The 15,593-nt window shown below is 41.7% G+C and overlaps 1 protein-coding gene across 2 annotated transcripts in view; it reads left to right on the top strand.

Moving 5' to 3' along the window:
- The first annotated feature begins 152 nt into the window (after positions 1 to 152).
- SLC38A10 (solute carrier family 38 member 10) overlaps positions 153 to 15,593 on the top strand; it is an 85,921-nt gene continuing 70,480 nt past the window's right edge. The window contains exons 1-2 of one of the 2 annotated variants that reach the window (XM_060764275.2): positions 153 to 530; positions 9,607 to 9,724. In XM_060764275.2, the coding sequence (XP_060620258.2) occupies positions 426 to 530; positions 9,607 to 9,724 (223 nt within the window). In that variant the 5' untranslated portion in view covers positions 153 to 425. The remainder of the gene's footprint in view (positions 531 to 9,606; positions 9,725 to 15,593) is intronic. The other variant, XM_067463865.1, reaches the window with a different exon arrangement.

Here is a 15,593-nt window from a genome sequence, read left to right as displayed (position 1 = left end):
AGACGAAGAAGTGATGACGCGGCAGCGAAGGGCCAATCAGAAGAATGAACCCCTTCCCTCCCTCCCCCGCCCCTTGGGAACGGGGCAAGCAAAGAGCCGCGGTGACGTCAGGGCGCGGCCATGCTCCGGCGGCGTCGCTGGGCGGTTTCCGTGGCAACCGTTAGCCTCTCTAGGCTGCGTGGCATCTCGCTGGTGTTGCACCTCCCGGAAGCGCCAACAGAGCAAGCGAACGAGGAAGTGGGCGCGAAGCGGCTCAGCCTGTGAGGGGGCCTCCGCTTGAGGGAGCGTCACTCCCACTCACCCCCATAAGCATAGGCCCTGCCTGCCTGGCCCCTTTCCTTCAGCAGCCGCTATTTCCCGCAGCTCCCCCCGCGCCTTCTCCTAGGGACCCCTTAGCCGGCCCCTCGCCCCCCCCCTCCCAGGCCATGGCGTCTGCCCAGCCTTCGGGCTCCAACTGGGGCCTCATCATGAACATCGTGAACAGCATCGTGGGCGTCAGCGTGCTCACCATGCCCTTCTGCTTCCGGCAGGTGAGTCCTCCTCTCCTCCCTGGGCTTCGTGGCACTCTCGGGGGAAGGGGCCCTCCTTGGGGCCTCTCTGCCGGCGCTGCGGAAGAAGGCCCCGCTTGGGAATCGCAGCCTCCCGCGAATCTGCTGGAAGGAAAACTTGCTTGAGGACTTGTCACACAAGGGCGAGCTACAGGTGTTCTGCAAAATGCATCCATTCCCATTGGTCGAGGAGCTCTCGTTCCCTGCTTAAAGGGAAAGTGGACTTTCTGGTTTTTATTTAATGTCAAAGGTTTCCTCTGACGTTAAGGCCAGTCGTGTCCAACTCTGGGGGTTGGTGCTCATCTCGCTTTCTAAACTGAAGAGCCGGTGTTGTCCGTAGACACCCCCAAGGTCATGTGGCCAGCATGACTGCATGGAGCACCATTACCTTCCCGCCGGAGTGGTACCTATTGATCTACTCACATTTGCATGTTTTCAAACTGCTAGGTTGGCAGAAGCTGGGGCTAACAGTGGGAGCTCACGCCACTCCCCAGATTCGAACCTGCAACCTTTCAATCCGCAAGTTCCACACTGCGCCACCAGGTGCTCCTTATTTATACGCCACCTTTTTCAACCTCCAAGGGCACTCAAGGCGGCTTACATATAGGCAATTGTTCAGTGCCATCGAACACATACAATTCCAATGAACATTAAAAATAAAATTAATACATATTAAACATTTAAAAACAATACATTCGATATTAAAACCATGCTATCCATAATTGTCCCAGGCCGTTCCATAGTTATTTCACATATTCCATATCTGTTATTGCACTGCACTATTCTCTGAAAACTTCATCCCAAAGTCAAGTTTTAACTTTCCTTCTGAAGGCCAGGAGAGAGGGGGCTGATCTATTGCCACTGGGGAGGGAGATCCATGGCCAAGGAGCCACCACTAAGAAGGCCCTCTCTCATCCCCACCAGTCGCACCTGCGAAGAAGGCAGGACCAAAAGCAAGGCCTCCCCAGATGATCTTAATCTCCGAGATAGTTCATAGGAGGTGTTACGTTAGGACAGGTAAGCTTGGCTGGAACCATTTAGGGCTTTATAGGGTAAAGCCAGAACTTTGAATTGTGCTCAGTAGCAGACTGGCAGCCAGTGGAGCTGGCACAACAGAAAGGATGTCTCCACTCACATGCCAATCTGGTAAGCAACCTAGCTGCTGCCTGTTGGGCCAATTGAAGCTTCAAAGGCAACCCCACGTAGAACGCAGTGCAGTAGTTTATACGGGATGTAACAAGAGTGTAGACTACTGCAGCCAAGTCTGACTTTCCAAAGTATGGATGCAGCTGGTACACAAATTTTAATTGTGCAAAAGCTCCCCTGGCCACCACTGAGACCTGGGAATCCAGGAGGACTCCAAGTTGCGAACCTACGTCTTCAGGGGGAACGTAACCAATCCTCTCTGGAGAGCACAATAGTTCTTTGATGCTAAGGGGCAAGCCAAGTCCCAAAAATGTTGCTGACTGAGGCAAAGAAAAACTTTCCTTTTAATTTCATGATTGTTTTCTCTGAAAATAATAATAATAATAATAATAATAATTTATAAGGTGACTCAGGGCAGCTTCAAAAGGTGAAAGAACACTAAAATAAACACTAAAAACACTAAAATATACAGTTAAAAATAACACATCAATAAGGTATCATAACTCAACATGTTATCTGCACCCATTCATATAGATATATGTATAGTTGGCCCTTTACATTCATAGATCCTGCATTTATGGACTCAACTGTCCACAGCTTGAAAACAGTTAAATATTTTGTCGAAGGCTTTCATGGCTGGAATCACTCAGTTCTTGTGGGTTTTTTCGGGCTATATGGCCATGTTCTAGAGGCATTTCTCCTGACGTTTCGCCTGCATCTATGGCAAGCATCCTCAGAGGTGAGGTCACCTCTGAGGATGCTTGCCATAGATGCAGGCGAAACGTCAGGAGAAATGCCTCTAGAACATGGCCATATAGCCCGAAAAAACCCACAAGAACTGAGTTAAATATTTATTTAGCACTGAGGATGGGGAAGTATCCATTTGCTGCGTGAGAAGGTGACAAGCTGGTTTAGGTGGACTGGGGTAGGCCTGTGTCAAACAATTCCTTGAGCAGCTTGCTGCTGCTTTCCAGCATCATTCCCAATATTCTCACTGGTAGGGATGTTGGGCTACTCTGCTCTCTTAGTGTTCACATTCTTACTTTCATATTTATTAGTTTATTTATAGTGGTGATGATAGTTTTCAATTTTATCAAAAAATTAAGACAACTGCAATGCTATCTTTTGCTGCATTATATTTGCATTGGAAGCCACATACTAATACAACTTTTACAGAAAATTAGTTCCAGGCAATTTTGGGACGAAATTCTGCCTACACAAGGAGTGTGGGTTGCTGACTGCTTTGTTAAAGTTTTCAGTTTGTCCTATTTGTTCCAGTTTGTGTGGTGTAAAAATTGTTTTAAAAAATTAAAATGCTGAGCTGCTGAACTTGTTGACCAAAAGGCCAGTGGTTCACATCCGGGGTGGACTCCCACTGTTAGCTCCAGCTTCTGCCAACCTAGCAGTTCGAAAACAAACAACTGTGAGTGGATCAATAGGTACTGCTCCAGCAGGAAGGTAACAGCGCTCCATGCAGTCATGCCAGCCACATGACCTTGGAGGCATCTATGGACAACACTGGCTCTTCAGCTTAGAAATTGAGATGAGCACCACCCCCCCAGAGTCAGACATGACTGGACGTAATGTCAGGGGAAACCTTTACTTTACTTACGTTCACCTTCAAAACACCTGCTTTGTGGCTATAATTTCAGGAAACTATGTGCAAGAATATTTTTAATGTTAATTCCACAAGTTATTAAACTGGGACATTCATTGTTGTATGCCTTATAAGGTGAGGCTATCACAGGTTTTCTTGGCAAAATTTGTCTGGAATGGCCTTTGCCTTCCTTTGAAGCTGGGAGAATATGACTTGCCAAAGGTCACCTGGTGAGTTCCCATGATTGAGTGAATCTTTAAACCATAGTCTTCATTATTGTAGACCAGTACTCAAACCACTCTATCATAATGATATACTTTCTGTAGTTCTGATTATTTGAATTTGTAGAAATTGACTGGTAAAGTTGTCGATCATAATTAAGAGCATATATGTTGGCTATTTTTCCAAGACCAAAAATCAGAGGATTGATGTATTGTGAAAGAATGGTGCTTAGAATATTTACGTGTTGAGGGGTGGCAGGAAAACTTCTTTGTCCTCTCCTCTGTCCTTTGAAACTTCCTTGCATTTTTTGAAAGTCAAGCAGTAATTCTTACTTTTGATCCTTGCTTTCTCTCCCATCAGTACTGCTTCCTTGGATGTACAGGGCCATCAGATGGTAGAACTCAGTATAAGGCTGGGTTTGGAAACAGTACCGAGGATTGTTCTATATGTTAAGGATCTAAGCAGGTGCATGTCATGTATATACTACAGTGTAGTCTGACTTTAGTGGAATTGATAGGAATCTCTCCTCTGACTGCATGAACACTGAATTTGCAAAACGTAAGAGCCCTCACCCTGTTGTAGCTCCTTGCACTGTTTAAAAAAGTGTACAGTTGGCTCTCAACATTTGTGGGTTTAATTTTTGCAGTTTTGAATATTTAGAGATTTAATTAATATGTTACCTCTATGAATCTCTCAGTTTCCAAGGCGATTATATGGAGGACCTAAAATTCTAGTAAGGTGTTCCCCCAGGTTAAAAAATAGCATTTTAAAAAGTATCTCCCTTCCCTTTTCACTGGGGTCTCATATCTCAACCCCTAGAGAAGTGGAGGGCCTACTGTACAATGTTTTTGCATGATATGCATTCTGGTGCATGCAGGATGTAGATATGACTCTTAATTTTGTAATACACAGTTGTCTTGGGAGACAAGAACATAATAAGAGGTCCTCTTGGATCAAAGGTCCATTTAGTTTACTATTCTGCTTCCCACGGTGGCTAACCAGATGCCTTTGAGAAGTCCACAAGCAACACATGAGCACCATAGTCGTTTGCCAGCTAACGGCATTCAGTAAAATGTTGTCTTTGAACCTGGTAATTTCATGTACTATAACAAGCTCTCTGCTTTATCATGATTAGTGTAACTAGATCTATTGTTTAGAAGAAGAGAGAATCAGAAACACCAGAATAGTCTGTAACTATGACACCCAATCCCAGCATCTTCAAAGCCCTATGTTCCCCTCACAATCTTTCATCAAGGTTGCTAAGAGAGCCTTTGGACTGGGAGTGCTCCATTCTGTTGCTTAATGGCATGTTCTCTATTTTAAACAGGTTTAAGGGTTGTCAAGGCAGAACTGGTGTTCACCTTTTAGATGTTAACATTTGTATGATGATAATCTACATTTCTGCTTACAAGCATAAAGTACTCAAATGTGTCAATTTCCCTTTCATTAATCAACGACAGTCTGATGTTCCCCTTTGGAATGTTATAATTAGGATTGCCTTGTAGTTTTGCTGCCTTTCCCTAGATCAGAGCTTTGGCCAGTCTCTAGTCAGCCTGGCCAATGATAAGGTATGTTGGGAGTAGTAGTTCATCAACTTTTGAAGGACAGATGGCTTCTTACCCTTTCTTCAAAGTTTGGGCACTCTGCCCATTGCTTTCTGTGTTATATTGATTTCAGCTTCGATTGTCAACCAACTTGCTTTTTGATTATCACCCACCAAGACCTTGAAACATATTCATATGTAGGCACTACCAATTGGTTTCCAAATTAGATTTACCATGGATAATAGCTCCTTTGTTTAATTTTATCTGTTTATTGTTTGAGGTTTTCTCATTATATTTGAAGAATAGGTGATCCACTGCAGAAGTGAAAATTTTGCTTTGGTGTTAAATATTCAAACTAACTTCATAACTATGGTTGGCCAGAAACTTTTTTCTTTTGTTAAACCTAACAGTGAATCAAGTTGAATAAGAAGTCAAAGTCTTAGCAGCATTGGTTAAGTGCTTCACAGCCTATCTGATTTGGGGGACTGCCAATTATTTTTTCCCCAGTATGTCAGGGGCTGGTGCTACCTTTTTGCCTACTGGCTATAATTGTTTTTCCTTTCTTTCTTGGAAACTCACCAGGGACTGGCACTGGTTCAGAGACCACCATTTTAAGTAGCACTAGTCTACACTAATTTACTGTTGCTTTATGAATGAGTGATCTCTGCAAAAAAGTCAATTTGCTTAGAAATATTTTGATCTGGAACAAAACGTGTATAACAATGAATAGTTCTCAGAGAAATGGAAGGCTAGCAATTGGATTCTGTGCATTGTTCCTTGGAAGTAAGTCCCATTTTGTTTAATGGACTCCAGACCAATTAAGTAGGCATAAGGGTGTAATAGTGAAAGGATAAGGATGCTGAGTATCATTTCTACACTTCTGAGCAAACTGTTAACCTGACACTACTTTTAAAAAATAAACAGTACTTTGGGGGGAGTGTATTAGAAGGTTCCAAGGAACCAAGATATTTAGCTGTTGGTTGGTTGCATCTTTTCCCCAACAGATGGCATTAGCATGTAGCAAAGCAAAACACTTGAGTCATTTAAGAAAGTCTGTTCACAGATGGCACCATGATGTAGTTATATCCTTCCCATGTAGATAGATCTGCATAAAGATATTTGAGTAGTGGAATATTTGACGAGTGAAATAATAAACATGGATCTTTGATCAGGCAATACCAGCAGATTCATCCATTGGAAGGTTAGCCAGTTTTGGCTCTAACCTTGAGCAGATCTAGGAATAGAGTGCCTGCTTGCTACTTGTTATCATTCCCACTGTCTGCTGTTTGTGTGAATACAGGACATGTTAGGCAATGTTTGAAGGCAAGTCTTGGCTGGGGGTGTGATTCTTTGCTGTGGATGTATATCCTTTCCTTTTCACATTCATTCCCTGCTGTGGAGAAGAAGATTAGATCTTTGGGAGGATAATAGCTTGACTGGTTCAGGAGGCCAGTAGAACCTCAGTCTGATGTAAATGTCTTGGAGCACTTTGTAGCTTTTAAAATATTCCACTTTTCTGGATATTTTCTTTTTGAATACAGATACATCTTATCACAAGTAAGTTCAGTTGTGTTTAGCACAAGGCTTGCAAAAGTTCCTTTTTTGGACTATAACTTCTAGGATCCCTTAGCCATTCTGGTTGCTGGCCATATGGCTGGAGATTCTGTAGGTTGTAGTAATGCCTCAAAATTTTGATTACAAAGCAGAGCAAACAGGGTGGAATAGAAGGCAAGAAATATTACCCCTTTTCCCCATTATATGAATAACTAGCCTTATGATCTATTCATATCACCTCAAAAGTAAGCAGAGTCTTACTTTCTGGTGGAGAGTGAATTCAAGTTGCAGGAAAAGAGACTTCACTTAAGCACAAACATTTCCTGACAGTTAAAGCTGTTTGACAATGGAATATATACTGCCCAGGATGGATATCCTTCTGTGGAGGCTAGATGGCCATCAGTTGGGAGTGCTTTCATTGTGTATTCCTATATAGTAGATGGAGCTGGATTGAATTGTTTTCTAGTCTCTTCCAAGTCTATGATTGTAAGATTTAAAGCTAACACTTCTTCTGTATTAATTTACACTCTTCTGTTTTTAGTTAATAAACATGATACAGCTCATTTTAGAAGGGGAAAATGCAGGCATAAACCAGCATGAATATATAGGTAGTTCCTAAGTTATGACAAGATAGATTCTGTAGGTTTGTTCTTAGGTTGAATTTGTATGTAAGTCAGAACAGGTACATTTTAAGTGTAGCTCTCTCTCTCTATGTGTATATATATATATATATATATATATAATACACACACACACACATATATACACATATACTTTAGATTGCATAGAGAAGGGTTAACAAGTTGGATGTTTGTAACTTGGAGATGGCCTGAATTCTTTTGTACAAATGTGCTTCCATTGTGCAAGTTATCAAGGACTGTTGTAGGGAGGCAGGGAAGGAGAGAGTTTGCATGTTAGAGCAGGCATGGCAAACTTCAGCTCTCCAGGTGTTTTGGACTTCAACTCTCATAATTTCTAACACCTGGAAGACCAAAAATTGCCCATGTTAGAAATTCGGAGAGTAAAGCTGTCTTTGGCTGAGAATTGTACATGATCATGCCAGAGTTCCACGTGTTAGGATCCCCTATCACCAGTCCTATTATAGATCATTGTGAAAATTACCATTCCCCTCCTCCCTAGGCAGAGACCCATGCCTCTGGAGGACTCGTGTCACTGCTATATTCCACCTTCAACAACCATTCTGTTGTAGGAAAAGAGTGGAAAAGGTTCGGTAAGCATCTGGCTGCATCCATACAGCAGACACAAAGCGGGTCCCCCCCCCCCCCGCTTTCTACCAGCAATGACATTTCAGCTGGCGGGGGGTGGGGTAGTGGTGGTGGTGGTGGTGTTGCAGAAGAATTGTGAGTCTAGGGGGTAGGCTGTGGCTGTTGTGGAGGGACAAAAGGGAATGTGAATGGCAGCAATTACCAAAAAATACATATATGCAAGTGAAATGTGGAATCTGTGCCATTAACAGGATGTCAGCATAATTCTTCCCAATGTGGGTGTGAGGCCCTCCTCCTGGTATTGCTGCTACAAGCAGCATTTTGTGACACTTAACTCAAAATTGGTCACACAGAAAAATGTCCCCATAGTTTACGGATGGATAAACCGCAAAATAAACACCAACTATTGGTCATGGGACACTTAGAAGCATAACTGATTTTTTTTTCAGTACTGGACTTAATAAGAGGTAGGCTGCTGGTTGCAATTAAGTGTTTGTGGTTGTATAAATGCTTACCACCAGTGATATGTGGTTATCCACATGAACATCTGGTCACAGACGATTTGCCAGTGTACGGCAATGCTTGTTAACAGATGCTCCTAATAGATGCTGTGGTACTTGGTTGCCTGAACCAATTGATAGGTGACATCAAAGGAGTAGGAGGCTAGCTCCTTTACAACTTCTGCCCAGCAAAGTTGTATGTCCTCTTTGTGTCAGCTGGCCCAGTGAAACAGAAGCATGTCTATCCTGTCTCACTCCTTTGTACCAAATCCTGGAAATAGCTGTAATGTACTTCTTTGTATTCAAAGGTGTCTTATGGCAGTTCCTTTTGAGGAACCTTTAGAGAACTCTGGAGATTGTGTTGATTGTTTTCATACACACAGCTGTCAATTGATGTTAATAAAGCTTCCCTTGAGGAAGTACCCCTTTATAGCTCTTTGGGCTTAAAGGTTCCTCAGAATAGGTCATTGGTTTGTTATGCACACAGCTGCCAGAAACTCCAATGCTGCAACTCTTTTGACTCTATGAGAACAAATACCAGCTGTGATTAAAATTTAGCACCGCTTGTTCTTGCCCAGAGTCATGCATTGTTTTCATAAATGTTCAACCATTCATGTCCTCTTCTCCCTCTTTCCCCCAAACACTTTCCGTTTCCTCTACAAAGACGTCCAGAAAGCGAGCCAGCACAATGCTTTTGAGACAGGTAGCTGACATGGTAATTTATGTTTGTGTGCTGTAAGTGGATAGAACAGCCAGTAACACTTTTGCAGAGGAGTTCAAACCCCTGCACCAGCAGCATACTAACTTGTTTAACATGAATCTGGTAGGAGATAGAAACATATCACTGTTCTGGAATATGCCCAGAAAATGTCACAACAGCAGGGCATGGAAACTTGTTCCCTTCCATAAATTGTTCTAGTTTCTCATTCTAGGCAAGGAGGTATAACCGCATAGTCATTTAGTAAGCAGGTGGCTGCTCTCTGTCTGTGACATAAAGACCCTGTGTGTCTGCAAGTGTGTGTGTGGTGGAGGGGGAAGGAGAATAAAATTGAACTCGTATGTCACATTTTGGCTGACTGCTGCTCAGAGGCAGGGGATATCCCTTAACAGGCTAGTGTGTGGCTGCAAATGTCCCAGGCAGCCTCCAGGTGATGTGGGAGGGCAATAAGAATGCATGAAATAAGAGTTGTATGGCCATGGGAGAGACGGAGAGTGCTTATTATTCATCCAACACTTATTTTCCCCCCCCTTCCCATCCCTCCTTTTTAGTGTGGCATCTTTCTGGGAGCCCTGCTGCTTATTTTCTGCTCCTGGATGACTCATCAATCCTGCATGTTCCTCGTGAAATCAGCCAATCTCAGCAAACGCAGGACCTATCCTGGGCTAGGTGAGCATGGTCAACTGGGGGGCGGTTTTATGCTGTGCTTTTACTCCAGTTTCCAAATTTACAGCTCTCATAGTGGTGTGACTGAATTATTCACCTTATTCTGGGATGTTTTTTCCTTTACTCTCTCTCCTTCTCTCTCCTTATAAGATCAATTCCTTTTTGTGTAACTGCTGCCTGCAGCACAATGAATTAACTCTTTGAAGTTGATGCAAGGCCGTTTGCATGCCACAATGAAGAGGCTGCACTAAATATAAGCATTTAGAGAGAGAGCTGGCACAATGGGTGTCTGCTCTAAATGATTGGGCTCTGCTCCCAAACCATGCACTTTCCCCACCTAGCACGGTGCCGAGGACATTGGGTTCTTCCAGTAGAGAGCTTGGCATGGACGATGGGCTCCTTGGATTGTGTGGTTGCGGCAGCACAACAAGGAGGTCAGAGAAACAGTGTACAAAGTTTGAGGCAGCCAAGAAAACTGAAACATCTGCAAGATTCATGTGTGGGATTTTGGCACAGTCTAGCAGCCCTCTTCCTCCTAGCTTGTCTGCTGTGCTTTGGTGCCAGAATCGCCATCTATTTTTGACCTCTCCTCTGATTCCCAAGGACTTGAGTAGTGGAGGAGAAGAAACACAGAAAGTGCTGAGGGTCTGAGCCATTCCAAGTGCTGTTCATTCTCTTGCCAGAAAGCAAGTCACAATCCAAGTGGAGTAGTCCCACTTAAGCTTTCTTTTAAGCTGATGCTCCTGAGGCAGAAACTCTCCTGTGGCCTTTTTGAGTATTCTTGTTGCAGAGGTGGGATTTGTCCCTTGGGGAAGCAGAGGTGAAATATTCTCATGGCAGGGCATGCTGTTTCCTGCCCTCCCACAGTCACAAGTCCTTTTTATGTTTCCTGCATTGCCTTCTGGGGCATCAGAGTGGGGAACTGGCGGGTCTCTCTGCTTGCAAAGGATTTAAAGCACCGTGCAGCCTCCTCAGTGACTGCTGACAGATGGATGTCCTTAGTTCTTCTGTTGCCCGAGGCTCCCTCATTGAGCTACACACCACTGCCATGGCAAAATAGGTCTGTTGGCAACAACAAAAATGAGAAAACTCTTATGGTCCTAAAGGTTAAATTTTTGTTGCAAAAGATATGCTTTATTATAATTTGCGCTCTTTTTTGGGAGAGTGGGGCAGAATAGGAAGAAAGGGAGTCAAATGTAGCTCTTTCTCTCAAATACCAGATGCCCACTGTCCTTGATTGCCCCTTCTGTCTTACAATAACTCTTTGTATACATCTCCTTTGATGGAATACATTGTGTCCTGTTCACCTTGGAGTGTCTCCCAGGAAGAAGAGGCCCCCTTCACTTTCTAAAACTAAGCATAGATACAGAGGAGTGGCCAGGAAAGGCTTGCAAACTTACTGGCATATAAACATTGGTGCGGAAAGGAATGGCTTCCCTTTCTGCTTGCCTTTGGCCTCGCTGGGATCAATGCCATCCACCGAAGAAGGGAAGAGCGCCTGGGAAAAAACATCCTGGGCTGCAGCAAAGGCTGTACTACCACAGTCTTCCTCGTGCAATCAAGGTTGAGTAGCTACACACAGCAGCCTTTGTTGCTTGCTTTCTCCTACACCAGTCCAGCTGCACAAGATCCTGGCAGAACCCAAGCTGATTCTGTGGGAGACTTTGGCAGCTTTGAAGGATGCAGGAGAGTTTTACAAATTAACTCGATCTAAGCGGGGTCTTCCGGAAGAACATTTAAAGCTTTGGCTGAAGAGCAACAATGGGAATAAACACCTTGAAATGTTATTTGGAAGGCAGAATGGTGGAAGGAAGAATGCTTGATGCATGTGGAGTATAGCAAAGCAATAGTATTCTCTTAGAAACTAAGCAGCAGAGGGGTTTTTAAAAAATTGCTGTTGTGTTAAAATTGCATATGCTATTTATGGCTGTACTACTCCTTTGGGTTTGATAGAATGATTTGAAGCGAAACAATTAATTCATTGGCTAAATATTGCCTATGCATTTTTCAGACAGAGAAATTCAATGAGAAGGGACTTAAGTTAACCCCTACCTAACTTTATCTCCTTATGACTCAGTGTTCTCTTGTATATGTGATTGCGGCAGGAGAAAGGAGAGTACTTATTCTTGACTACCTGTTGAATGTCTACTTACAGAACTGTCCATCTTCTTTAATGGAAACTTCTGCAATGGAAGAAAGCAAAAGAGCCTACATGGGTCATATAGTCCTGAGTGTATTAGTGGAACACTCATGTATTTTCCAAATTTAAAACCCATGCTATTCAATGAGTTCAGTGGCTGTTCCATAGTTACACAATTCCCTTCCAGAGAGGTTTAGCAATGCTGTATTTAAGAAGCAAATATTTTTGTTCATGTCAGGTTCTGGTAACTCAATTTGCTATATTTTTTCTGATTACAAACATGGTATTCTCAAATTTACAGTGGTAACATACACATTTAGTTTTAAGAGAAGAGATCTTTTTTGATCTTGGACGCTAGGCAGGTCAATTTTAGTTAATACTTGGAGAATTGCCAAGGTGAACCAGCTGCTATAGAGTAAATTTCAGAGGCTTAAGTAAACCTCAGATTTTCATTAGGTCCCCATAAGTCAACAGGTAACTGAAGGCAAACATGCATAGACTAAATGGTTGTTTGCTTACATGTGAAGTATGGAAGGTATTTATTACTTAAAATAATACAGTACTAACAATGATAGTATTCAAAACATGCAAACCCAAAATAATATAGCAATAGTAATAGTAATGCATTATTTGTTATCCGCCTCTCTTTGCAGGTCGAGGCTGGGTACAAGATATCTGGAAATAACTAATTGCCCATGTGATTCCTTTGAAATACACAGAGAAGAAAATATAAATGCATAAAATCATAGATTGGGGAGAGCTCAGTTCAAGTCCCACAGAATCCTGAAATTCAATTGGTGACCTCAGACCCCTTGTTTTATCTTAGTCTGACCTACTAAATGATTGTGAGATCCAGAAGCAGAGAGCTTGAGCCTTGAAGAGGAAAGATGGGATGCAAACTTAACTGATAAATAGAGTGCCACCTTTGATAGCTATCCCGTGCTAGTTAATGGGCCACTTTGCATAAGAAGCTGGATACTTGAAAGTACACATTTCAGAGCTTAGCATAATACAGTCAAGAAAATGGATGCAAAAGGAGAATGCTGGATCACTTTCTATGCTTTCCTTTGCTGACAGTCAACAGTATTGCTCAGAATCCTGAGAGTGAGCGCAATCTCACTAGAAGTCCAGTTTATGTGAGCAGATAGGATCTCAGGGATTCTCCACATTAGTGATAAATATTTTACTGCTTCAGACTCATTTTCACTCACATTCAGATATAAATGAGACCTGTAAAACCACCTTCATGTCTTCTAAAGAATGCAGAAAGCAATTCATGGAACTGGAAGTAAGCCTGTGTTTCTTGGTGACATTTTGTATGACTGAATTTACATTCTTGCAATAAAAAATAAAATCCCATGCATACATAAAACTGGCATATCAAGAAATGGGCTGTAGTACTCTCGTTTACCCAGATGTATTTGTTTCCTGGGTGATGGGACTTTTCTGTATGGAGAACTGTTACACCAGTGAGTCCCTGTCTGTGGGTATGGAACAGTTTGGAAAGGTTGCTTTTTTGGGTTCTAACTCCCAGAATTGTCCATCCTGGGAAAGTTTACCTTTTTATCTATTATATGTAAAAATTAGAGTAGAAAATGCGGTTGGCTGATTATAGCCAATTGGCATGTTGAGTGCTGTGGAAAGTACAGTATCTCAGTTTGGATCTTGATAACATCAAATATACTTTTGAACAGATGGCGTCTTTCATTTCGTTGATAGGGATTTAATTATCCGGCATCCTTTTTATAATCTCTATCAGCATTAGAAGTCTTATCACATTCATTAGAACACCCCAATTGTAAATATCTTAACTCTATGCAATAGTTGTGTTTGTCCCTTGTTGACTTATGGCAATTCCATGAATCTCAAAGGGTGTTCTTAATCAAGGAATAATCAGAGGTGGCTTTTCCAGTTTCTTCCTCTGAAATATTGCCTACAGCACCTTGTATGCATTGACAGTATCCCATCCAAGAACTAACCAGGGCTGACCCTTCTTAACTTAGATCAGAAAAGATCTTGTATCTTTAGGTCACATTAGGAACAAATATTGGCATTTATAACTCCTTATCATGGCCTGCTTTTAAAAAAAGGTCACTATTCACCCCTTTATCCAACAGCAGCCAAATTTGGAACTAATAATTGGTATGGAAATAATTCAGTATTGGTCACATAAATTCTCTTTAATAATATAATAATAAACTTTATTTATACCCCCACCACCATCTCCCTGAGGGGGACTCAGGGCAGCTAATATGAGGCCAAGCCCAAAGATACAATACAGCAAAATAAAATACAAAATGCAAACAACAAAATTACATCACAATAAAATACATACAGTAGCAAAATAAAGTAAACAAAGCAATATAATATAATATAATATAATATAATATTATTTACATTTCTTAAAATGAATTTGTGTTGTTCATTTAGAGAGCTCAAGTCCAACTTGCAGCTTGGACAAGTTACTGAAAGTCTTCAATCGCAATTTGTAAGGGGTGAATAAATGACCTATTTGTAGCAGGCCACTATGTGGAGGGTTATGAACTACAGGCAGCCACCAAATTACAAACAAGATAGGTTCTGTAGGGTTGTTCTTAAGTTGAATTTGTATGTAAGTCAGAACGAGTACACCTCTGTGGTATTTCTTTATCTGTCTGTGTCCCTGTTCAGAGGATTTCACCACACTTTCTGTCCCTGTGATAATTGAATTTTGAAAAAAAATTGGCTTGTTGTGGAAACAAGGATTGATAATAAAGCTCCAGTGGAGACACCTTTTTCCCATCCATGATAACTCTTTCAGAAGTTAATTTCTCTTCCTAGGAGTAGATTTCTGCCACATACTGTAGTCTCACCCTCATTCTTATGAGTTGTTTGTAAGTTGGATGTCTGTAAGTTGGGGACTGCTTGTACTTTAAATACTAAACGACTTTGTTAATGTTTCAGAATAATAATATCTAACATAAAGGGGCTATTTGTCTTTCAAGTTCTTTTTCCTTTGACTTCAAGACTTAACCTCTAAATTTTGCTTTTTAGCCAGAAATCACTCCAGAAGTATAATGCAAAATCCTGAGACACTGTTTTAGCTCTTATATATAGACATGGATTTCAGTGTCTAACAGAATCTTTTTATCAACACAGAACATCATCCCCCCCCCCTCCCCATCCCATTTGAATTTGCTTTCCAGGGGGTTGTTTGCATGATTTTTTCCCCTGCTGTTACATAATCTGTCAGTTGTCTTGTAAAACTGATGTGATACCAAATTAAAATTTGGAATGCTGCGTGTTGTAGAAATGCCCAGGTGAATGAGCTTGATTTACTAACTGCTATTTTCAGTGTGCTTTAGTACTAAGAATTAAGTTAGGTAGCAACTCTTCCTTTTCTTATTGAATAAACCCCCTCATTTATTCCTGAGTATTGGTAAGAAATTGAGATTGCTGCTTCATATGTTCAGATGTTTCTACATGTTCTCTTTTCATGTGAGTAGTGTAATATCAGAGCATCCAAACTATATCTACAGATTTCCCATATCTGCCACACTTCTGGCTTACTTGGCTACTATCATCAGTAAGAATCTGTCATAATTCTGTACTGCATTTAACATGCACATTCCAGTACGCACAAAAAGTGATTTCAATAAATTGATCAGGTCCAATATCTGTGAAATTTTAGTGTCTATTGTGGGTTTACAAACTATTGGTTGAACTAGTGGATGGCTGTGTGTGCATCAAACT

Source organism: Anolis sagrei, chromosome 2 (genome assembly GCF_037176765.1).
Source record: "Anolis sagrei isolate rAnoSag1 chromosome 2, rAnoSag1.mat, whole genome shotgun sequence".
Classification (NCBI taxonomy): Eukaryota; Metazoa; Chordata; class Lepidosauria; order Squamata; family Dactyloidae; genus Anolis; species Anolis sagrei.
Note: the sequence above shows the minus strand (reverse complement) of the source record. Positions and strands in the feature narration are given on the sequence as shown.